This window comes from Schistocerca serialis, chromosome 1, assembly GCF_023864345.2.
Source record: "Schistocerca serialis cubense isolate TAMUIC-IGC-003099 chromosome 1, iqSchSeri2.2, whole genome shotgun sequence".
Lineage (NCBI taxonomy): Eukaryota > Metazoa > Arthropoda > Insecta > Orthoptera > Acrididae > Schistocerca > Schistocerca serialis.
Genome location: NC_064638.1, coordinates 833,615,571 through 833,641,689, shown reverse-complemented (window position 1 = coordinate 833,641,689; position 26,119 = coordinate 833,615,571). Strand labels below are relative to the sequence as shown.

General features: G+C 41.3%; 1 protein-coding gene across 1 annotated transcript in view; it reads right to left on the bottom strand.

Annotated features, from left to right (window-relative positions):
- Positions 1–24,737, bottom strand: part of LOC126438721 (zinc carboxypeptidase A 1-like) — a 60,766-nt gene extending 36,029 nt beyond the window's left edge. Inside the window, exons 1-3 of the mRNA XM_050090551.1 lie at positions 24,733–24,737; positions 18,417–18,492; positions 13,982–14,126 (exon numbers count right to left, since the gene is read on the bottom strand). Of these exons, the coding sequence (XP_049946508.1) occupies positions 13,982–14,126; positions 18,417–18,492; positions 24,733–24,737 (226 nt within the window). The remainder of the gene's footprint in view (positions 1–13,981; positions 14,127–18,416; positions 18,493–24,732) is intronic.
- Positions 24,738–26,119: the final 1,382 nt, after the last annotated feature.

Genomic DNA, 26,119 nt, shown 5'->3' with positions numbered 1-26,119 from the left:
GACGGGTCGAGAAATGTGTGGTGTACGTTCGCGAACCTCTTGTCGACGCCTGACCAGTAGTGTGGGATTCTGACATGGGCGACTCAGGACATATTCTACTAATTGTCGCTTGTTGTTAACCATACCAGTTTATTCTCAAGAGGTAGCAGATTAGATTAGACAGATTAGATAGGCTTTTCGTTCCATAGACCCAAAAATGAGATTATTCTCGTGGTTGTGGAAGATGTCAGTAAGTATAACAAAAAACGTAGAACATTTGAATATAGTACTTTCTACCCAGATCATTTGTCAGGCTTTCGCTCATTCAATACTAGGCAGAAATCCAGTCTGCATTTGGGACGCACTTCCTTTGCTCTTGTGCAGAAATGCGTGAGGTATTCTGCCGCGTTCATTTTCCATAAGCTATCACAAGAATTCAAAAAATCTTAGGCATAATCCAAGCACTTTTAAGTCTAAGCTGAAGAGTTTTCTCGTGGCTCACTCTGTTTCTGTCGAGAAACTCCTGGAACAATATAATTCCTATGTTCCGTTCTTGATTATGCTTATTTAGGCTTATGGTTTATCGTCTGCGTAGGATTCATATTCGTTTCGTTTTACCTATAACTACTCTTCTTTTATAATTTCATGTTCTGAGTCGTTCCATGACCATGGAGACTTGCTCCTCAATTTGGTCTTAATGAATATGTCATATAAAAAAAATAAAAACAATTACCAAGGCTGGGATTAGAATCACGATCCATTCCTAAGTAGACAGAAACGCTAACCACTACGCCACTAGACCACAATTGCTTTACACAGCTTCACTGAGTACCTTACCATGCCTTTGTCCTTAGTCCAGTTTGCCATTCATGCCTAAGTCCTCTTGGTGTTTCCTCTAAACTGGAACAGCATTGCGTAGGTCTCCATCTGCACTGGAATATCATCTCAACATCGAACGAAAAGGTGGATCCTGCCTGAAACACAGACATAGGTGCGTTAATCAAATGAAGCTGTGTGTTTAGAATCTCGATCTTGATATAAATTTTTATTTGTTATTTGTCGCTTCAGTCTATATATATATGTTTGAGACTCGAGAAGGTCTCCGAAACAATATAGTTTCATTTGATTAAAGCATTTATGCCTTTATTTCAGGCAGGATCCACCGTTTCGTTAGATGTTGAGGTGCTTTTCCAATATAACTGGAGATCCTCTGCAGTGCTGTTGGAGTTTAGGGGGAATAACCAGTTGGCTGAGAGGTGAACAGAAATTTGTATTGAGGACAGAGGAGTGCTATGGTGTTTTGTGCAGTTGCCGCAGTGCCGGGGTGGCGTAGTGGTTAGCGCGTCTGCCAAGTGAGCAACAGACCGCAGTCTGAAGCCCGGCCTTCGTACAAAATTTTATTCGCTGCTCCAGTGTGCATATATACATCATAGATGTTTGAGACTTGATAAGGTGTGTGGATCCACATACTTTCATTTGATTAGATGCGGATCTGATAGGCATTTTTATGGTATTGCAAATAATGTGCTACAGATAGAGTTTTTCGTGGCTGCAGCCGTTTACCTCTACGAAATGAGTTTCTGTTTAGATTGTGATTAAATTGTCGTTGTAGATAATGCGCAATATCGATTCAGTTCATCTGCTGGGACAATGGAATCATTGCTTATACCAAGACTACATACGTTTTTCCATAGGGCAGCTGATCTGTTTGTGCTGTTGGTTAATGTATGGGTAATCCTGTTCTCTGCGTTTCTCACAGTTTGACTGTGTTCCGCTTCTACTTGTAAATAATATGATTTTCAGGCGTGGGAAATAACTTCCGGCGACTGTCACATCATTGTATTTTGCTATGATTACCCGCTCTTGCTTCGTCGAGCAGATGAATCTTTATGTAACAGGCATATAACAGGTGCTACCAAATCCCAGAAACAGTTCTGTTGGCGCAAGTAGAGGCAGCCATAAGGCCTACAGAAGAGGGTAGTTATATGATGAAATTACGAGTCATTGTCATTAGAATGTGAATCCATCTTTTGAGAAGGTTTTGATTAATGCATTCTGATTGTCTTCACTGGGATTTGCGCCAGGGCAGACCTCTTTGGGATGACTTCGATTGTATCGTTCTAGTTACGCGCCGCCATTAGGGGCCCGGTAGACACAAGGATGTAACCATCTCTCATCACAGCGTTGACTTATTTCCTCTCTGTATAGCTACCGTCCATACTGCTCTCTTTTATTACCTTTAATATTCGCAGTTTTTCGCAACAGTATCATTAGATTACGTTATGGAAACACACTGACAATATAGAGTGTCCTCCAGGAACTGATAATGACTTACTAGTATAGTACTAGCATCGCATGTGTTCTGCCTCAGCTGACGAGTTTTCATTAGTTCCGTCGCTTTCAGGACCGCATTTGGCGCAAGAACCGGCGTCCGGGTCCCAATGGCTGCTACGGCACGGATCCAAATCGCAACTGGGACTTCAACTGGGATGGTGAGTTACTCAATTCACTCTCCCACTCGTTAAATTATCGAAACATCTTGCACAGTGTTAATGGATTATATGCAGATAGTACCAGCAAAAATGAAACGGCCTATTAGTCTTATGAGGACAAGTAAGGGAGGTGTTGAGTAGCGGAAGGCTCTGCAGTGTTTCTCTAAACTAAATTTTAATTATCTTCTTCATAAATTGTACTTAGAATTCTTGAACTTAATTCTAGAGTCTATTACTCAATTCCATCATATCAAAACATTCCAACAATTTTCGTCATTGAACGGTAAATACCGATCTCTATCACATATTACTGTAATATTCTACAATTTCCAGTAAAATATGCTGTCCTAGTTTTTTGCGAATGTAAGCGTTTTGTAAAATTTTTCGAAGTTATAACGTTACTGGGAGAAAAATAACTTTAGATATCCAACTGCTGTGTCACGCTACTTAAATTGTTTAGTTGAAAATTGCATCATAATGCCATTTGACGTGTACATCGTTACCTCTTTTATTCATGGCCTACTGAAACTTCCCTTACAGCAGGTAACAAGTTTCGAGTTCAGGATAGTCTGTATAGCTTCGTACACCGGAACACCAGTATCGAATGTGATCTCAACATGTTACGCCATGTTGTTTGAATATAAATGGTTCTCTTTTGTTGAGTGTCAATGATCTCACTAACATTAGAGATGAGACTAACATTTGTACATACTGCAGAGTTTTAATATTTCACACCAAAAATTAGGACAATTATAGCAATCATAAAAAGAAAGAATAGAGGAATGAATTTCTTCGTCACTTCAAACATAAAACAACGACACATCGCTTACAAGGGAACCTTCCCATCGCACCCTCCTCAGATTTAGTTATAAGTTGGCACAGTGGATAGGCCTTGAAAAACGGAACACAGATCAATCGAGAAAACAGGAAGAAGTTGTGTGGAACTATGAAAAAAATAAGCAAAATATACAAACTGAGTAGTCCATGCGCAAGATATGTAACATCAAAGATAGTGCGAGCCCAGGCGCGCCGTGATCCCGTGGTTAGTGTGAGCAGCTGCGGAACGAGAGGTGAAAAGTTTACTTTCTTCTTTTTCGCAAAGTTATGATCTGTCCGTTCGTTCATTGACATCTCTGTTCACTGAATTAAGTTTAGTGTCTGTGTTTTGCGACCGCACCGCAAAACCGTGCGATTAGTAGACGAAAGAACGTGCCTCTCCAATGGGAACCGAAAACATTTGATCGCAAGGTCATAGGTCAACCGATCCCTCCACAAGAAAACACGTCTGATATATTCTACACGACACTGGTGACGGCATGTGCGTCACATGACAGGAATATGTTGTCGACCCACCTAACTTGTACACTTGTACACTTGGGTAAAAAGATTCTTCTACCTTGCTCGATTTAGGTTTTCTTGTGGATGTGATAATCACTCCCAGAAAGTGATGAAAACATAACGGACGGACAGATAATAATTGTCTGAAAATAAAAAAATAAAAATTTTCACTCGAGGGAAGACTTGAAACAAGGACCTCTCGTCCCGCAGATGCTCACGCTAACCACGGGACCACGGCGCTCCTGAGCTCACGTTACCTTTGATGTTGCATATCTTGCACAAGGACTACTCAGTTTGTATATTTTGCTTGTTTTTTTCATAGTTTCACACAACTTCTTCCTGTTTTCTCGATTGATCTGTGTTCAGTTTTTCAAGGCCTATCCACTGTGTCAACTTATAACTAAATCTGAGGGGCATGCGATGGCGAGGTTCCCTTGTTCGTATGGCATTATAGAAGAATTTAATGATATCCTACTTGCAAATACAAATACACTGCGCAGCACAATTAATTGTCACATTTTCAAACCCCAACACTGCACCCCATTGCGAAGCAAAAGTCTTAAATTTGGCTCAAAGGTGCCTACAACATTCCTCTGTAATGGTAAAAAAACACATCGACCTGCAACGTCACTCTCAGCTCGACGACGCTTCAAACAGCAAGGTGCTGACACAAGCGAAAGAAGGCCAGAACTCAGTTCACGTGAGGTGTAAATTGGGTTAATGATGTCACATTGGCACCAAAATCTCAATGGAGACAAGTGTAATGTGCTGCGAATACATAGAAAGAAAGATCCTTTATCATTTAGCTACAATATAGCAGTCAGCAACTGCAAGCAGTTAATTCCATAAATTATCTGGGAGTACGTATTAGGAGTGATTTAAAATTGATTGACCATATAAAGTTGATAGTTAGTAAAGCAGATGCCAGACTGAGATTCATTGGAAGAATCCTAAGGAAATGCAATCCGAAAACAAAGAAAATAGGTTACAGTATACTTGTTCGCCCACTGCTTGAATATTGGCCACCAGTGTGGGATCCGTACCAGATAGGGTTGATAGAAGAGATAGAGAAGATCCGACGGAGTGTGATGAGCAAACAGTCGACGTCCTTGACAACATTTGACACTGCTGAATCTCTGCAAACGATACATCTCTTCTCTATGAAAATCGTGGACCTGAACCCCACTGAACGTGAATAATGCGGCAAAGTGTCTTAAGACCACCCAGTTGAGAAAACCCTTGATGCCACCAACACACTTTCGCAGAGCACTTAAAAATGTACCTGCGCAGAGACAGCCAGTCACTGATTACTGGGCACTGGTCTCACAGGCAGCCAGTTCGATGCCCCTGAGCTGAGTGGCGCTGTGTCGTTGAACCAGCGCCTGCTAGCCGCATGCGAAATCTAACTCATACGAGAACTTCAGAGCTCCAGCGTTTTTTTTCGCATGTGTTGATGCACTGCTGTTTGAAGGGACGCCGGGGCTGAGAGTGACGTCACAGGGCGTGACTATATTGCACTATTACATAGGAAGGTTGTAGGTACCTCTGAGCCAAATTTCATTTCTGTGTCGCAATGGGAGACAATTGCGGGGCTCCGAGAAAAGTGATCCTTTAATTGTGTTGCGCAGTGTATATCTGAAGGGTGAAGCATAAAACATTCATGGGTAGGCAGTAACACAGCCACGTGATAAGACTTCCCACAAGACAGATATATTTATTGTGAATGAAGAAAGATTTTAAAATAGCGTCGCGTATTATAGAAACACAAAGGACTTTTTGCTGTCTTAAACAACAACAACAACAAAACTCAGATCTAACAAGAACTCAGTAGGAAACGTTGAAAAATGAAAATAAAATGAGCCCTGTATGATAAGAGGAAAATTTATGCAGTCAGCTGCACAGATTATTGACAATAATAATGATTAAGTTTGACTAACACACCGAAAATACACTGAAATCGAAAATGTAGTGCCACCAGCAAGCATGAGTTCTGTACCCTTAAACATTCTTTCCCACGCCGGCTGCATTCTTCTCGATTTAAAACGACGAAAAGGGTTTAAAAGTTTTCATTGGAATAGTTTACCCTGAGTCGTTTCGCTGTCAATATCTTGAAGAGAAAAAAAATTAAATAAATGTGCTTGTATGTCATTAATCTTATAATTCGGTTATAATTTAACATACGTTTCAGACGGCTCACTCAGAAGAAAAATCAGGATTTTTGCTATCGCACGCCCGAAATTTAATGGCTCATTCACTGCACCGCGAAAACATGAAGTGCACATCAAACATCGATATATTTATCAGGATTTAGGGTACTGTACTGTACTGTACTAAAGAATATAGGTAACTTGCATTGTATTTCATACTTGAAACAACACACGTCATAGCACCATCACGTAGAATAATCACCAGGCCATGGACTGAAATTACGAGAAGAATTAACTATGAAAATGTACGTCCGTGTTGAAAATATAAACTCATAGAAGTGCAGTCCAACAACAATAATATATCATTTGTAGCCCTCGTTCTGGAGAAGCATAAGATTTAAACATTGCTCTTGCTTGACATCAAATGTGCTACACTACTGGAATCAAAAGGAAACTTTCAACAGAAAGAATGGCTACTCCTCATAGCGCGGAAAGGTATGGCGAATTCTGTGGGTTTATTAAGCAACTGGAAGACGCAGGACAACCTATACATTTTTGTTTTCTGGCTCAAGGGATTGTGGCGGATAGATCTGGTGTCCAGATTGTGTAGAAGCTGAACTATTATCGACAAGGTACTCAAGAGTTCAACATTAGCAATTCACTTTATTCATGCTGATGCTGGTGAAAGAGCAAAGTGGAAGGATCCAAACAGTCCATTCAGGAAAGATTCTAGACTTCTGCTCACAGGTGTCCCAACTCTCTTGCGCTGGGCTGCATGGCAACGACTGGTGGAATCAGAATTTGCTCATGAACAATTAATTGAAATGATTTTGGAATAAGATTCAAATGGAAATAATTTTTTTTATGAACACATATCTGGATAATAATTAACAATGGATCAAGCTGTTGCTGTATTTTATCATTTGGAGAACATTGCGATGTGGTAAAGATAAATCCTTGTATACTGATTTTCATCTAAAATTAAAAGAAATTTGTTTTAAAAAAGCGTAACGGATGTGCGCTTATGATCGAGAGAACCTCCAAGTTCCAAGTAGTAATAGCTGCGACCAAACGAGGTAGGTATAGTACAGTCAATGAAGACATAATCATTCAAAATAACGCATTTTGCAAACTAAATGTTGTCTTCTGTTACAAATTTAATACGTTTAGTTATTGGTGTGAACGAAGGGATAAATGCGAAGTAACATGATAAATGAATATTGATCTATTTACTAGCGGGGTGTATTTGTAGCGTGAGAACTGTATCTAGATAGTATGAGTGAGTCATTTGCACTGGGGAAATTTTATAAAATGTAACTAGCCAGTTCATAGTACTGTGGAAACAAAACCCATACTACGATAATTCAGTTAGATACAGATGAGATTGTTTTGACATTCCTGATGTTGTTTTCTATAAGTGATTGTATAACAGTCCATTTTGGTAGGAATCCAAGAAATTCCGCTAAGCTCCGTTTTCTAAATTTTTTTACCTAAGAAATCGGTGCTAAAAAGATATTATGTTGTGATGGGCTCATAATAAAAGACGGGAGATGGCGCCATTTAATACTGACATATCATTGGCTATCAGGTTTCCCAGCTAACAAGGAGAGAGAAGATACGCGCGTATTTTGTGGGCTGTAGAATTGCTTCGTGGAGTCTAGAGAGATTCGCATCTGATCCAACACGACGATAGAACGTGTGTATGAGCAGCTCTGAGTAGACGTAACAATTTTGCGGAGTCATTAGTTAAACTTGACCGCGTAGTGCCACAAATCTGGCTTTTCTGCGTAAACTGTGACTTCTGAAGCAAGTAAAATTCGCGTGGCATGTCATATAAATCGTGACCGATAATTCAAAGTTCGAAGTAACCCATTTGGATAATACAGAGTGATCATTCAAAAACAACATCCGTTTGTGAACCTGTCGGTAACAGGATCGGTTAAATACGATAAGCTGGTTATTAGCAGCGACTGTGTTTGTGTGTGGATGTCGAGATTCAAACTTCAGACTAGCACGGGCATGGCGGTGTCTTACATCAAAGAAGTAGCAACATAACGAACTGCTGGAACTTCGAACTGTTCATTCAAAAAACTATCTATCCTGCCATAACTCAGTTATCCTGAAACCAGGAAAAATATTGGTTCTACCCTGCAAGAACGAATAGTGCGACTGTTTCCACTGCAGTTCATCAAGTGGAGAATCATTGTTCGTCCTCTGACAGGTTAAGCAGAAGCAGAAGCAGAAATCACTGAAAAGTGAGTAAACATTTCTTGGAGGCTGAACAGAAATGTTGCTTGGACTGGTGTTGATCAGCGTGTAGTGTTTTCCTTTCCGATATTATAAACACTTAAATGCCTACTACATCTACAAATAACGGAACCCCCCACCTCCCGACACAGACAATCATCCAGAAAACAAATACTTCAGCCCTTTGTTTTCACGATCACCATAATGGGATGAGAAGTTCCGCCTTATGCAAGACACCTTTTCTCGTTTGTTTCACCCATACATGTTTCAGCACTTTTGTGCTATCATCAGTGGGTTCTATTTTTATTTTTAACTGTAAATTTGTTGTTAACATATTACCATTTTCGTCGTTTACAACATTATGTAAAAGTTGCATTTATAACTTAATTGGCGAAAAGTAACATACCTTACATTATATTATTGTCCTCTTGTTTTGCTAGCTGTTATGCTACACAATATACAACATGTCATCTGCAAACAGCAAAACGTAATTTATTTTCTATTTGTTATGTATTTACGAACGGAAATGAGATTGTATCACGTTTTCTTACTGTAACTTACAGTTTTGAAGTCGTGGTACGTTTTCCTGTTTTGTTGGCGAAGTAAATGGGCTTACTTCTTTGCCTGTGTTCGTGTGGTAATGCAGTTTTTCGATTATTCAAAACATAGGCGGAGTTTTCGCTGCCATTGCGTGTTGTTGTGGCTGTGTGGCGTTCATTTGTTTCGTAGCGTGTTCTGCTGGCTGAGGCGCGCGAGTTTGAATTGTATTTGGTGTTAGTTGTGTGTGGTTTATGTGGGTTTGCCTGTGTGTGATGAGTACTGGGGCAGAGAGAGAGAGAGAGAGAGAGAGAGAGAGAGAGAGAGAGAGAGTGTGTGTGTGTGTGTGAGAGAGAGAGAGAGACTGAAAGAAAGAAATAAAGATAGAAAGAAAAGAGAGAGGATTTGTGTGTGTGTGTGTTTTACTTGTATAGTTCTTCTATTATGGGGAAGAGAGTTTTGTTGCACAGTGATGTGTATTCATTGAGTACTTTCTTTCCTTGGGCTATTGATTTTTGGATGTGGTAGTTTTCTTCTATAGTTAATTTTTGGTATAGGCTGCTGCTAGTTTTTAGGATGTGAAGGTCAGTTTCAATGTTTGTTGGGTGGTGGTTGTGTGCTACCAGGTGGTCTGCAAATGTTGAGTGTGTGCTATTGCTTTTCAGTGCTCTGAGGTGTTCATTATATCTGGTTCTGAAGGTCCTGCATGTTTGGCCCACATATACAGATTGACAGCAGTTGCAAGTAAGTTGGTGGATGCCAGACTGGCTGTATTTGTCAGTGTTGGTGGTAATTCTTCCAAGTCTGCTCTGTATTGTGTTGTTGGTTCTGTATGCTATGTTGAGTCCTTGTTTCTTTAGTATATTACCCACCCTGTGTGTGACTTTGTTGTTGTAAGTCATTATGTGCCATTTGTTGTTTACAGTCTGCCGATTTGTTCTGTGATGAGTTGTGTTTGTATGTGTGTGTGTTTCATGGTTATGTGCTATTTGTTTTTGTATTTTGTGGTTTATTTTGTCTACTCTCTTTGCATCATATCCATTCTAGTGTGCAATTTGTTTTATTGTGTTCAGTTCTTGTGTGTAGTTATGCTTATTCATAGGTATTTTGTTCAGCCTGTGAAGTAAATATCTGAAGCTGGCTTCTTTGTGGGTTATGGGGTGATTGGATTGGTTATGAATAATGGTGCTGGTGAGTGTGGGTTTTCGGTAGATTGTGAATTCATGTTTGTTGTTTCTATTGTGTATAGTGAGATACAAGAAATTAAGTTTTTCATCTGTTTGTGTTTCTATGGTGAATTGTATTTGTGGGTGGATGGAGTTTATGTTATCATGAAGTTCTTTTATGCGGGACAGTGGTTCATCTATTAAGCAAATTATGTCATCTACCCACAAATACAATTCACCATAGAAACACAAACAGATGGAAAACTTAATTTCTTAGATCCCACTATACACAAGAGAAACAACAAACATGAATTCACAATCTACCGAAAACCCACACTCACCAGCACCATTATTCATAACCAATCAAATCACCCCATAACCCACAAAGAAGCCAGCTTCAGATATTTACTTCACAGGCTGAACAAAACACTGACAAATACAGCCAGTCTGGCATCTACCAACTTACTTGCAACTGCTGTCAATCTGTATATGTGGGCCAAACATGCAGGACCTTCAGAACCAGATATAATGAACACCTCAGAGCACTGAAAAGCAATAGCACACACTCAACATTTGCAGACCACCTGGTAGCACACAACCACCACCCAACAAACATTGAAACTGACCTTCACATCCTAAAAACTAGCAGCAGCCTATACCAAAAATTAACTATAGAAGAAAATTACCACATCCAAAAATCAATAGCCCAAGAAAAGAAAGTACTCAATGAATACACATCACTGTGCAACAAAACTCTCTTCCCCATAATAGAAGAACTATACAAGTGAAACACACACACACACAAATCCTCTCTCTTTTCTTTCTATCTTTATTTCTTTCTTTCAGTCTCTCTCTCTCTCTCTCTCTCTCTCTCTCTCTCTCTCTCACACACACACACACACACACACACACACACACTCACACACACACACACACACACTCTCTCTCTCTCTCTCTCTCTCTCTCTCTCTCTCTCTCTCTGCCCCAGTACTCATCACACACAGGCAAACCCACATAAACCACACACAACTAACATCAAATACAATTCAAACTCGCGCGCCTCAGCCAGCAGAACACGCTACGAAACAAATGAACGCAACACAGCCACAACAACACGTAATGGCAGCGAAAACTCCGCCTATGTTTTGAGTAATCGAAAAACTGCGTTACCACACGAACACAGGCAAAGAAGTAAGCCCATTTACTTCGCCAACAAAACAGGAAAACGTACCACAACTTCAAAACTGTAAGTTACAGAAAGAAAACGTGATACAGTCTCATTTCCGTTCGTAAATACATAACAAATAGAAAATAAATTACGTTTTGCACAAAAGTGCTGAAACATGTATGGGTGAAACAAAAGAAAAAGGTGTCTTGCATAAGGCGGAACTTCTCATCCCATTTTCTTAGCAAGCACGGAGACAACAAGAAGAACTGCACCACAAGACGATCACCATAACGTTGAACGACTCGGCTTGCACATCTGGGTCTTCAAAATGAGGTATCTGTGTGAATATGTTTGTCTACTTTCTAGTACGGGGCTGAGTAAGAGCCATACTACTGCCCTATAACACCAAGGTACTGTCGGAATGAAACACTTTCCTATTGGCACTGTTACTGCAGTAACCAATATTCCTTGCCTGTACTGTACTGTAGAAAATAAATTACGTTTTGCTGTTTGCAGATGACATGTTGTATAGTGTGTAGCATAACAGCTACCAAAACAAGAGGACAATAATATAATGTAAGGTATGTTACTTTTCGCCAATTAAGTTACAAATGCAACTTTTACATAATGTTGTAAACGACGAAAATGTTAATATGTTAACAACAAATTTACAGTTAAAAATAAAAATAGAACCCACTGATGATAGCACAAAAGTGCTGAAACATGTATGGGTGATATATATATATATATATATATATATATATATATATATATATATATATATATATATATCAGGGGCGGCTCCTGTATAGGTTTGCAGGTTTGCGCTACCTCCAAGGAATAAATTTGTTCAACTGTGTTTGCCTTCTGAGCGTTCTATACTAGTGGAGAAGTAGTGCGCCGTTTATCTCTTTTGAAATGCCCGGGCTCCAAATGCCGAACGCAGTGGAGTTGGACGGAATGTGCCGACGGCGACAGGGGGCTGCACTGTGGCTGCAAACGCGGACTTGTGTGTCTCAGAGGGGGTGCGGGTTGTGGAGGCAACGCTAGGCAACACTGTACTAGTATGCGGGCCTTGTGTGTATAAACACCTCACCCGGGCCACCCTGCCAGCCGTAGGAAGAGGGCCCAAACTCTTCCGAAAGGAAACGGAACTATCGGATCTTCGAACAAAGCGGGATTCTCGCGCCACCTTACCAGTTCAGGTGTAGATGCGAGTGAACTATTTCCTGTGCGCTGTGTTAGTTATTTTAGCGTGTGCTAGCACCTGAATTTTGAGGCTCAAGTGACAAGTGAATATGTGAAATAATGAATCAGGTAATTTCATAGCTCTCTGAACCCTTCAGTTCACGCAAGTTTGAAGAAATATTAGAAATTAAGAGGCTAGGTAGGCCGACTCCTCCTTTAACAACTTCACAGACCGTTAAAACGAAAAGTCGCCAATTCAATAGGAAATTTAACTCTGAATTGTACAACAGACATGAATGGCTGTGTAGTTGTGACATGAAAAATGCCTTATTTTGGTTTCCTTGTTTATTGTTTGAAGGAGATCTTTCATGGTCTAAACATTCAACACCTCCATGGCAAAATTAGAAAACACGAACTTTCTTCAGACCATGTAAATAACGTTTTGAATACGGCAAGTCTAGGCAATGTAAATATAGCTACCCAAGTAGGCAGTGGGTACAGAAGGTCCGTAGCATTACACAACCAAAAAGTTACCGATAATAGGTACATATTGAATATAATTATTAACTGTATTCGTTTCTGTGGTGCGTTGGAACTTACCCTTAGAGGACATGATGAGACTGAATCATCTTCCAATCCTGGTGTTTTTAGTTCCTTGATTAATTTTAGTGCAGGAAATTCAACAGGTTTACACGAGTAGCGTGAAAGAGGGAAAACTGAAGATGGAACAGCGATGTGTAATCTACTGCGGGAGGCAAAAGGAGTATGTGATGTCATAAGTTACGAGGCAAAAGAAAGAGTCAAGTTCACTGGACACCTACTTGCAGCCTCTCTCTTTCTACGACAGAAATACGCTACTTACTCTTCCAGTTTTCCAGAAACTTCTTTCAGAGGTGCTATGGAATGATACTCTCTTTTGGAAGGAAAGAAACTGCGAACAGAACTCTCTATTATTTATAGAAGAGAGGAGTTCAGAAGCATATGTGGAGCTTTGAGCTTTCTGGATTACATAACAGACAATCTTTGTGATACACTGAGCGAATCTGTGAAGCTCCTGAAAGCGATAATTTCAATGCCAACGACCACATCAGAAGCAGAACGTTGTTTTTCTTCGCTGAAACGCGTCAGAACCTTCTTGAGGGACTACTATGGACCAAGAAAGACTGTCGGCACTCTCGATGCTCTCTATTGAACGAGATCTCGTTTCAGAAATTGCAGACTTGAATCAAAGAGTGATTGATAGATTTGCAAATATGATGGAAAGAAGAATAGAGTTCCTGTACAAGTGAGCACCACCACATCCAAATTCAGAGACAAAATCGAACGGTGTTAACATCACTCCTGCTGAAAAAGGTTAGTAAGGCATAACTACCACTTTTTGAGTACATAGAGCTGCAGCTGATTTTAATTCGTTGTATTCTGCAAAAGTAATACTTTTTTCTATGTACACCTTTTGGTTTTATTATGAGAAGATGCAGGAGTGACACGAGCGAGCTGTCTGTTGATAACAGGCATTAAAAAAACATGAGCAGTGTACTGATTTTCTCTCTTTTGTTGATGTTTTCCTTCGTGAGCAAAGTGCACCACCATCTTCTTTGTTCAAGAGCCTCCACTGATATATATTTACGGAAATCATCGATATGCTACCAACGAACATAAAAAGAAAATATAAAGGGATGAAGTGTACCAGAAGAAAACAACAGCTTAAGTGGTACACACCGGCCTCAACGAAGACGACGGGTCTGCCAGGCCCGTGGCAGATCCGGACGCCCTTGAGCGGCCGCCCCTCGAAGGAGCTGCCCGCCACGAGGATCGACGCCACCTCAGGGTGTCGGGCCACGGCCGCGTCTATCCACGCGTTCAGCTGCCAACACGAGGTTGATCTGATTCCTCACCGACACGCAGATTCGCTTCAGCTACCTTATTCCACATCAGCCCAGGGAATTTCAGTACTGTCAACTACAGCTCCACATGCACAATATTGGGTAATAGAGGCATTTGTGCTACCACAACATACTACTAAGATGGGCTATTCCTTGTGAAACCACCGAACTTCTAGGAGGGTCACAAAGTGCATCTTTCACCCCATTACTTAGTTATTCTATAATGCAGGGTAAATAAATTCATAGTAGTGATAATTCATATTATCTGGAAAGTAGTTTTCCGTATTTGGATCAAGCGTATAAAGATTCGAAGTGTTGAAATCACATGAAAGGCAAAGTTCTTTTGTTTATGCCTGAATTTAGGTATCAATTGACTTTTCGTGTAATCACGGCGATCTCAAGTAATCTCAAAACAATTCCTTCGCTTCACATCCTTAAAGTATAAAGTCAAAAGTAATACCTCGGGGTTAAGTCTCTGCTGTAAACTGAAAGCTTAAATGAAGCTACGGCTAGAGCCAGTTACCATAAGAACGTTACCACCCGATAGTTGAGTATTATGATAAATGCCTACTGGCATAGTTGTAAGTGCCGTTAAGTAAGCTTTTTAGCTTCAGTAGCTTAGGTACAACTTGAAAAGCAGCCGCTTATGTTTGCTAATATGTAGCGAATTTTAGTGCGAGTTGGGTACTTGGAAGTGTCTATTACGTATGTAACTCTTTTGACAATTTGGTGTCTTAATCATAATGCGTGATGTCTTTGCATTTCACTTTTTATGAGGCCGAAACTCTGAAGTCTTTATCGAATGATTATTCGGTACATTTTTCTTCAACTTTAGAATGTTGCTCATTGAGACGATTTTATTTGGTGTTTTTGACAGTTCTTAGACAGTGGCGTTTGTTGAAGTGAGATCACCTTGGTAATACAGATGTCGCTTTCAGAGCTTCCACTTCTCATTTTTCGTATTCACTCAGCAACTGAGAGGTGCGCTTCGTTATTGCTGCAGACGCCGCGAGGGTACAGATGGCAGATTCTCACATGACAAAAGTCATGGGATAACTCCTAATATCGTGTCGGATCTCCTTTCGCCTGGCGCAGTGCAGAAACGCGACGTGAAATGGTCTCAACAAGTCGCTGGAAGTCAACAACAGAAATATTGAGCCATATTGCCCCTACAGTCGTGCATGATCGTGAAAGTGTTACCGGTGCAGGGTTTTGTGCACTAACCGACCTCTCGATCATGTCCCATAAATGTTCGATGGGCGTCCAAATCATTCGCTCGATCTTCAAACCAATCGAGAACGCCTGTGGCCCAGTGACAAAGCACAGTGTCGTTCATAAAAATTCCGTCGTTGTTTGGGAACATGAAATCCATGAATGGCTGCAGACGGTCTGCAAGTAGCCGAACATAACCATTCCCAGTCAACGATCAATTCAGTTGGACCAGAGGACCCAGTCTATTCCATGTAAACACTGCCCACACCATTATGAAACCTTGTTGACAACTTGAGACGGTAGCTTCATGACACCTGCACACACTCGAACCCTACCATCAGCACTTCCAACGTAAATCGGGACTCTCAACTGACCAGGCCACGGTTTTACAGTCATTTAGGGTCCAGCCGATATGACGACGATCCCAGGAGATGCGCTGCAGGCGATCTACATTCAGCAAAGGCACTCGCCTCGGTCGTCTAATGTCACAAACCATTAGCGCTACGTGTCGCCGCACTGTCCTAACGGGTATGTTTGTCGTGGGTCCCACGGCTGGTTTCTGCGGTTATTTCAAGCAGTGTTGCTTGCCTGCTAGCACTGACGGCTCTACGGAAACGCCACTGCTGTCGGATGTTAAGTGAAGGTCGTCGCCCACTGCGTTGTGCGTGGTGACAGGTAATGTCTGAAATTTGGTATTCTTGGCACCTCTTGACACTGGGGCTCTCGGAATATTGAATTCCCTAACGATTTACAAAGTAGTATGCACCATGCGTCCAGCTCTTAACTACCATTTTGTGTTCTGAGTCTGTTAATTCCCGTCGTGTGGTTTCTATCAAGTCGGAAACCTTTTCACATGAATCAGATGAGCACAACTGACAGCTCCGCCAATGCAGTACCCTTTTATATCTTGTGTACGTGTGTTACCCCCATCCGTATGTGGGCAAATCGCTATCCCACGACTTTCTCTTGTCAGTGTAAGGCGCCTACCTCACTGCACAGACGTTGGTTGTTCCAGACTGGCGTCAAATCTCAAGTCTTGTTACTGAAGTTTGGATTGGGAAAAACAAAAGAAAAGGAACTGAAAAATGAATTTTTTTGAGACCAACCACCCTCTGTTGTATACAACTCACTGCACTGTTCATCTCCCCGACCACTTTACCTGTTACACATTGTGTGGCAGTCATTTCCGGAATGATGAAGTGATTTTCGAGGTGGGACATATTCTGAACAGCCAAAATGTAGTCTATACCACAGTGTCGGGCAGGTCATTCATCACTGCAAAAATGTCACACTGAAAGGTGAATTTGTAGAGAAGACACCCAAACATCATCAGCGTTCATGGCAGCAGCTTCGTTTTCTCGAGTGTGAATTAAAATTCTATGATTACCCTGTGTAATTTCCCTGGAGGCACATGTAGCAATGTGTGATGGTTTTAACGAAATTGTCTGTGATCTCAGTGAGATAAGTATGTACCATGAGAGGCCAAGGCGACGCATCGCACATTTCACCAAATAATTGCAGATAATGTTGTAAAAACAACTGCTGATGTTACTGAAAACCTACCTTAGGTTTTTAATGGCAAACCTCTCTGTGACGTACCTAGGTCTGCACGACAGCAAATATCAGTAATATACATGAGCTGCAATTCTTAAAAATCCGTGGTAGAGTTTTTTGAATACTGAACCTAGTATTTGAAATATAAACTTCTGTCGGCGAACAACAAAATTATGGACATTTGACTGCCTTGCTATCTCTAGGGTAGGCTCATTTTATCTCTGACAATGATCCCAATGGTCCATTGTCGCAGTACATTCAATAAATGGAACCTCGACGCTGCTGGAACGACTTGGTTGTCTTTGATTGTCTTCCCTCAGTCCTACAGGCCTGATATCAAAATGCCCAATGTTCACCTGGCTATCAAGTCAGGTAAAATTCTATAAGTTTTTTATAGTATTTATTTCGTCCTCAACGTTCCTTGTTTTCACGATTTATAGTTGTTTTTGTGATTTTTCTCTAATGTGAATGAAAATGTGCATGTGGCTAGGGCCTCCCGTCGGTTAGATCGATAGCTTGTGCAAGATTTTCTTAGTTGATGGCACTCCGGCGACTTACGTGTCGATAAGGATTAAGTGATGATGAAGGTAACATAACACTTAGTTCCTGAGCGGAAAAAAAGTCCGTCACGATCGGAAATCGTACCCGTGCTCCTCCTATTGCATTCTGCCGCCCTGACCAGATATGGAGACGGACTTAATGGTAATTCATGGGTTAGAGTATACTGGGTATATACAACGTTTACAAAATTGTTTTCAACTTTCTTCCAGCATGTGTTCAAGAGTGTGTAAAACATCATTTATATAGTCCAATCAAGACTCGTAATACTTCCTAAAATTGGTTTTAATTGTATTGAATACAAATTTTTGCCCAGTTAAAACGAACAAATAACTGAAATCTTAGAACTGTTAACATCTTCATCTAATAACGCCCATTTACGTTTAATGTTACTTACTTACTTTTTAGTGTCATTCTAATTGAAAATCTCTAAGGAATAAACATTTACAAGGGCATTCTTGCTGCTACTGTCTGATATAACAGCTGCCTGGCTATGTTCACATTAGAAACGCCTTGTGAGATAAACTTGCTTCACAGCTGTTTATGACATAAGACAGAAAATTGATAAGTTTCAGTTTTCCCAAGTAATAAGTATTGAATAGAATTGTCTTCACCAACAAAAGAAAATATTCAACTTGCATCAACAATGAGGTTTTGAAATTGTGTCTTGGCCGGCCGGTGTGGCCGAGCGGTTCTAGGCGCTTCAGTCCGGAACCGCGACTGCTACGGTCGCAGGTTCGAATCCTGCCTCGGGCATTGATGTGTGTGATGTCCTTAGGTTAGTTAGGTTTAAGTAGTTCTACGTTCTAGGGGACTGATGACCTGAGATGTTAAGTCCCATAGTGCTCAGAGCCATTTGAACCATTTTTTTATTGTGTCTTGTATAAAAAGTGCTACCGTAACTATTAAAAATAAGTCATGACGTGGTAGAGAGCGGGAGTTCTCACCTCAGGCAGGTCCTGGTACGTTTCCCAGTCGTAGTCCGTGCTGTTCTTGCCAGTGCTCTCACCGTCCTCTAAGAGCCTGTTGGAAAGAGATTAAATGGGAATTTGTGGTAAGGTCTTATGGGATCAAACTACTGAGGTCATCGGTCCCTAAGCCTACACACTACTTAATCTAACTTAAACTAACTTAAGCTACGGACAACACACACTCCCATGCCAGAGGGAGGACTCGAACCTCCGACGGGGGGAGCCGCACAGACCGTGACAAGGCGCCCCAGACAGCGCGGCTACCCCGCCCGGCAGAAAAGAGATTACTCAGTAACAGGTATAGCTTTATAAAATTCAAAATGGTGCTTTATATATAGCAGCAAACGTTGCGGGAACTGTACGAGGTAACCAAACAATGCGCTGCTGAAACTACAGAAGATAAAAAGTAATTAATATGAACACAGAAAATTAGGTAATGTGACACAGCAGAGTAAAAACGATTAAATTAAATCGTGGGAACGTGATCCTCTTATTATGCGAACAGCTGTACTTTTCAGGGAACGTGATCCATTTATTATGCGAACAGCTGTACCTTTTCATCGATAAACACGTTTAAACAGCTTTGTGCCATCATGAATGGCTACTTTTCTTCAGTTTTTATGTTGTAAAATGTTAGATTCAGAAGAAACTACTTACAAAAAATGGTTCAAATGGCTCTGAGCACTATGGGACTTAACTTCTTAGGTCATCAGTCCCCTAGAACTTAGAACTACTTAAACCTAACTAACCTAAGGACATCACACACATCCATGCCCAAAGGCTAGATTCGAACCTGCGACCGTAGCGGTCGCGCGGTTCCAGACTGTAGCGCCTAGAACCGCTCGGCCACTCCGGCCGGCCAAACTACTTACATTATTATAGCATAGCTGTCAGCTTTATATTCGTGGTATGTGCTCTCACCTCACGTATACAGTATACTATTTTTGTATGCCTCTACAGCAGCAACATAAACACTGTTATCTGTGAAGTTAGAATTGTAACTTGGGAGTGCGATTAATCAAAAACACGTTCTGTGTTCTTGTGTGCAGTTTGTTCAGCAGATGAGAACAGATAGAACAAAAGGAACCTAACGTTCTAGAAAGTAAGAACTGAATAAAAGTGTAGATAATGGTAACGAGACACTGAAACACTTTTGCGCATTAAAAAAAAAGAACAGTTGTGTGCATAACAGGAGGAACTGAATTTCCATAGTTTAGTCTGCCAGTGCAGCTGTCATTAAAACCTCTAAACCACGCTACCATGATTCAGTGAAATACTCTGGGGAAAAGATTGACTTACATTTTTCAACGGAATAACATGTGTGAATAATCACTGCAACTTCCATAACAGAATGAAACTGCCTACTGGATCAGAATTTGAAACCACAACACGCAACTTGCTTATATGATATAACTGGTAAGGCAATAGGGTATTTGACTTTCTCGAAATCGTCTTAAATTGTTAATAATGTCATTTTATGCTCATAACATGCTGTTTTCCTTCTTGAATTTCATTATTCTTTTATAAAAACGTAAGTGAAATTCCAATCTGAACTCCCGCTAAAACGCTCCATTCGAGTCTCATGATGCCTGTGACGTCACTAGCTAGCTCACTGCTCCTACTGTCATAAAGATAATTCGCAGCGAAGTCTTGTTTTGGAATTTACGTTTCGGAAAATGGATTATAAATGGTGTGTAATACCACACACTACAAATATATCCATAAAAACTTTTGAAAAAATTGTTCTTGTGTGTTTCAGAGAAGGAGAAGGTGCGTAAAAATTGGTTACACTGTACCGGAAAAATACCACCACGTCGACGTCGAATTTCCCTTATTTAATTAAAAATGTCTTGCACTCTGAAGTAACATTAATTTTCCTCCGAGATACGCTTTCCCATTGGTACAAAGAAGGATAGCGTCATTCGACGAAATTAAACTTTTAGTAAAAATTATTTCACCCACTTCCTTGGACGTCGTTGACAGCTCGCTTGATAGAGCGGTAGACTGTCGAATATTTAGAGGTGATAACGATAGAGCGCTGGTTAGAATCTAGCCTGCGTTAGTATTTTAACTTATTTGTAAAAAATGGACATTTCTTTTATATGAAAACGAAATGACAATTACAAAACTTCACCACACCGATTACAAACAGCTGGTTCGAATCCTGCCGCGGGTATGGGTGTGTGTGATGTCCTTAGGTTAGTTAGGTTTAAGTAGTTCTAAGTTCTAGGGGACAGATGACCTCAGAAGTTAAGTCCCATAGTGCTCAGAGCCATTTGAACCATATCTCTTGCAGTAAGTTTTCGACAAACAGGATTTCTAATAACAGGTATCCGTAAGTACATCAACTTCAGAAGAGAAATTTATTTCTGTTCAATAGCTTGCGGTCTCAGAATACAGTGAGAAATCTGCACAGCAACTTTTAGTGTTACTTTATTCTCCCTTGGTATATTTTCAAACTCAGTAGTGCCATTTGAAACCTTATATCTATTTTATTCACAGTACTATATGGCTAGGGACTGTGCTTTTTGTGAGCGGACACAAGGAGAGTTGGCTGCCGTCCGTAAACATCTGCAAGCTGCGTTGGCTACCGTTGACAAGCTTACAGCTAATGCCCAAAGTTGCGGTGACATCGGGGCTCCAGTGACGAGACCTGCGACACTCTTGGTGCCACTGGAGACCCCTGCTGACCTGCACGTCGCTGTGGCTTCTGATACGCAGCATCTGACCGGTCCGTCCTCACTCCAGAGTGGGCGGCAGAAAGTGGTGGGTTCGCATGTCATTGGGCTGAAGGCGAAAGAGGGAGCAGGCCGTGCGTCTTAGCAACAGATGCAAGGTGTAAGCCAGTGTTGATGATAACTGAACCAGCACGGGATGCCTCTCCTGTTGGGGCAGCGGTCGATTTTCCTGTTGACTCCGGAGAAGTACAGAGGGTGGGTATGCTAGTCACTGGGAGCTCCAATGTTAGGCGGATGATGGAGCCTCTCAGGGAGATAGCAGGGAAGGCGGGAAAGAATTGCAGTGTGCATTCGATATGTTTTCCGGAAGGTCTCATCCACGATGTGGAGAAGGCCCTGCCGAGGGCTATCGAGCGCACTGGGTGCAACCGGCTGCTTGTGGTGGCACATTTCGACACCAATGACGCCTGCCGCTTGGGTTCTGAGGCCATCCTCTGCTCCTTTCGGCGGCTGGCTGATTTGGTGAAGGCAACTAGCAACGCACATGGGGTGCAGTCTAAGCTGTCTATTTGTAGCATCGAACCCAGAGTAGGTTTGAGGGAGAGTGGAAAGTCTAAACCAGAGGCTCAAACGACACTCTGACGGTATCGGATGCGAATTTCTCGACGTCCGCTATCGGGTGTAGAATTGTAGGGTTCCCCTTATAGGTCAGGCGTGCGCTACACACAGGAAGCGGCTACCAAGGTAGCGGAGTGTGTGTGGCGTGCCCATGGGGCTTTTTTAGGTTAGAGAACCCCTCCCTTGGGATCAAAGACGATTTGCCTATTAAATCAGCCACTGCGACCTCAGAGAATCTTGGTCCTCGCAGATCAGATATAGAAAAGATAAATATGATTTTAGTAAACTGCAGGAGCATCCAAGGAAAGGTCCCAAAATTAGTATCGCTTACTGAAGGTTATAATGCACAGATAGTATTCGGAACAGCAAGCTGGCTGAAACCAGTTAAAACGAAATCCTAAACTCAGATTGGAATATTTATCGTAAGGATAAGTTAGTCGTCAATGGTGGCGGTGTGTTTATTGCAGTAAAAAATTTGATAAAGTCGAGCGAGGTTATCACGGATCCCAAATGTGAATTAATCTAGGTGAAACTGAGTATCAAAAAACGGTAAAAATGGTGATCGGATGCTTTTATAGCCCATCTGGGTCAGGACCTGTAGTTGTAGAGCACTTCAGACAGAATCTGCAAAATATCTTGATTAGTAATTTTCCCGATCATGCAGTTGTAATAGGGGGACTTCAATTTACCAGGTGTAGATTAGGAGTGTTATGCCATTAAATCTGGTGCCAGTGAGAGGCAATCGTGTAGCATTGTTCTGGATGTCTTGTCTGAAAATTATCTTAAGCAGATAGCTAGAGAACCAACTCGTGAGGGTAACATCTTAGGCCTCCTGGCAACCAACAGACCTTAAGTTATCGAATCAGTTCATGTAGAGGAAAGTATGTGTTCATAAGGCTGTGACAGCATCTGTGACGACGGGTCCTACAAGAAATGTTAAGGGTGGTAGGAAGATATATAGCAAGCGTGACAGGATACAAATTTCAGAATATCTCGGCAGTCAGCACAAAATATTCGGTGATGAAGACGAAGATGTGGAGAACAAATGTAAAAAATTCAAAGGCATCGTTCAATATGCCCTAGACAAGTATGTTCCGAGTAAGGCTTTAAGGGATGGGAAAGATCCACCATGGTTTAATAGTCGTGTTAGAAAAGCGCCACGTATACAAAGGGCACTTCATCTCAGATTCAAGAGAAGTAAAAACCTAGCTGACAAACAAAAGATAAAAAAAAGTGAAAATGAGCCTAAGAAGAGCAACGAGAGAAGCGCTTAATGATTTTGCAAGTAAGACGTTGTCAACCGACCTGAGTGAAAATCCTAAGAGATTTTGGTGGTATGTAGAATCAGTAATTGGGTCAAAATCATATATTCATTCTCTCAGCGACAGCACCGGCACTGAAACGGACGATAACAAAGAGAAGGCCGAAATACTGAATTCGGTCTTCCGAAGTTGCTTCACCGCGGAAGATCGGAACATTTCCCTCCTTTCAATCGTCGTACGAACATCGAAATGGCAGATATTGAGATAACCGATCGCGGAACTGAAAAGCAGCTGCAATCGCTAAGTTGCCGAAGGGCTTCAGGACCAGACTGAGATACCTATAAGATTCTGAAAAGATTATGTGAAAGTACTTGCTCCCTTTCTAGCAGTAATTTATCGCAGGTCACTTGAGCAACGAAAGGTACCTAACGATTTTAAAAAAGCGAAGGTCATTCCCGTTTTTAAGAAGGGCCGTAAGACAGTTCCACACAATTATAGACCTAAATCGTTGTCAACTGTTGTAGAATTATGGAACATGTTTTATGCTGAAAAATTATGACGTTCTTGGAAAATGAACATCTCCTCTATAAAAATCAACATGACTTCCGCAAACAGAAATCCTGCGAAACTCAGCTCGCTCTGTTCCTCCATGAGATCCACAGCGCAGTGAACAACGGCGCTCAGGTTGATGCCGTGTTCCTCGATGTCAGTAAGACATTTGACACCGTCACGCATTGCCGTTTAATGAAAAAAATACGAGCTTACTGAGTATAGGAGCAAACCTGCGATTGGATTCAGGACTTCCTTACAAATAGAAGTCAACACGTCGCTCTTAACGGAACTAAATCGACAGGTTTTCGCAGATGATGAAGTTGTCCATACCAAAGTAGCAACGCCAGAAGATAGTACGAATTTACAGAACGACCTGCAGAGAATTGGTGAATGGTGCAGGCTCTGGCAGTTGACCCTGAAAGTAAATAAATGTAACATATTGCGCATTCATAGGAAAAGAAATCCACTACTGTACAGCTACACTATTGATAGACAACTGGAGACAGCGTCTGCCGTAAAATATCTAGGCGTAATTATCCAGAGAGACCATAAGTGAAATGACCATATAAAACAGATAGTGGGAAAAGCAGATACAAGACTCAGAATCATCAGAAGAATGTAACTTATCCACGAAAGAACTGGCTTATAAGGCGCTTGTTCGCCAGATTCTTGAGTATCGTTCATCTATCTGGTATCCCTATCAGACAGGACTGACAGAGGAGATAGAGAAGATCCAACGAAGAGCGGCGCGTTTCGTCACAGGTTTAGTTGGCGAGAGAGCATTACGGAGATGCTAAACAAACTCCACTGGCAGACGTTACAAGAGAGGCGTTGTGCATCACTGAGAGATTTACTACTGAAATTTCGAGACAACACTTTTCAGGAGGAGTAGGACATAATATTTCTTCCCCCCCACCCCCTCCCTCTGGAGGGATCAGATAGTGGTACCGAAAGTACACTCCGTCACACTGCATTAGGTAGTTTGAGGAGTATGATGTAGATGAATTAAAATTCAAGCTTATTAGTTGTGAACTGTTTGCGCAAAAATTCTGAAATATAAGTCACGGAAAGCAACATTTGGTTGCGTGCTTGATATTCGGGGAGGCAATATACTGCCCACAGAAGCTATATACTGTACAAGCCAGGTTTCTGTGTGGGATGGGGTACCTAATAAAATCTAACCACATGTTGGCAAAATTACGACAGTACTGAATTGTCATTGTCAATTTTCATGTTGGATGATGGCGTAGTACATAAGGAACATCATTTGGAACCACATTGCAGTGGGTCTCATAAACTCTCAACCAATTCCTTGGTTTTATGTCCTCTGTGGAGAATAATAAAAGCACCAATGGAAGACTGTTAAACTACTGACTACATCGCTACACAACCCCTACACAATCGAAAATAATTGGTCTTGTAGCTTGCCTTTCATGGGATATTATGCCTGTTACATACAGCACACATTCGTCAGTTTTCTTTGATTAAATTGCCTGGATGGGATCTTTAACATAGGACATGGATGATTTCCTTCCCCACCCGTCACCAGTCTGAGTTCGTGCCACGTCTCTAGCGAATTTTTCGTCTTTGCTTCCTGTACATCTCCTGTTATTATTTAGCTTTTGTGTTTCATAGTTTTGTCCTTGTCCCATTTGCTTTGATCAGCAGTCTCGAAGCGAAGTGTGACCAGGCTGTAGGGGTCTCTTGTATGGCACATATGTAGAAAACCCTTTATTCAGAACCAAATAATAGAATTCCACAGTCTGTTATTTTGAAGTGAACGGTACACTGCATCTACCAGTTTCTTCTTGTTTATTTAGCTGGGGAAACCATACAAATATAACAAATTATTTTCAAAGCTGTTAAACCACACGGATTTCAGTACAACTGGTGCTCCACAGAATAAGCAATGGAAGTACACAATGGATAGAAAGTTCAAGACGACTGTCACTTCTCACATGAAGCGCTGTGTCAACATTTGTATACGGTACACCAACAGTCTAAATGAGAAGAAAGATAGTAGAAAACAACGACGTGTGTGCTTTCGAGTTTTCTTTCATGTATGTCACACACTTCGCCTAAACAGAATAAATCCCGATCAAAAGCATGGAAGATTCTAATCTGTCGTCGTTTAGTGGGTTGCTCGTAAGTGGATTGAAGGAAAGATGTTGCGCGTCGCAGAGGGCTTTGCCTCGGAAAATTCGGACGGGGCCAAGATTCCAAGGAAAGTAAGCAATATTATTTCTACCAATGTCTCATTATATTAGTGAAAATAGATAAATTACAGATTTTATAAATGGATACTGGCAGTCTTTCTTCCTTTTTAGCATACGCTATAGGAATAGGAATGGAGGAAATGATTCAGACCCTCCGCCACACACCGTCAGGTGGCTTTCGGAGTATGGATGTAGATGTATAGCGTTGACCATGTATTGCGCTTTGATTTGGGGACTGCTGATGTATGCGTACGAGGTTACGCAAAACAGAAACAAATCAGCTTGGATGACAATAAAATATTTGTCTCGACGCACTAGTGTACGACTGTTTACCGACACGGTATTGTGTGGAT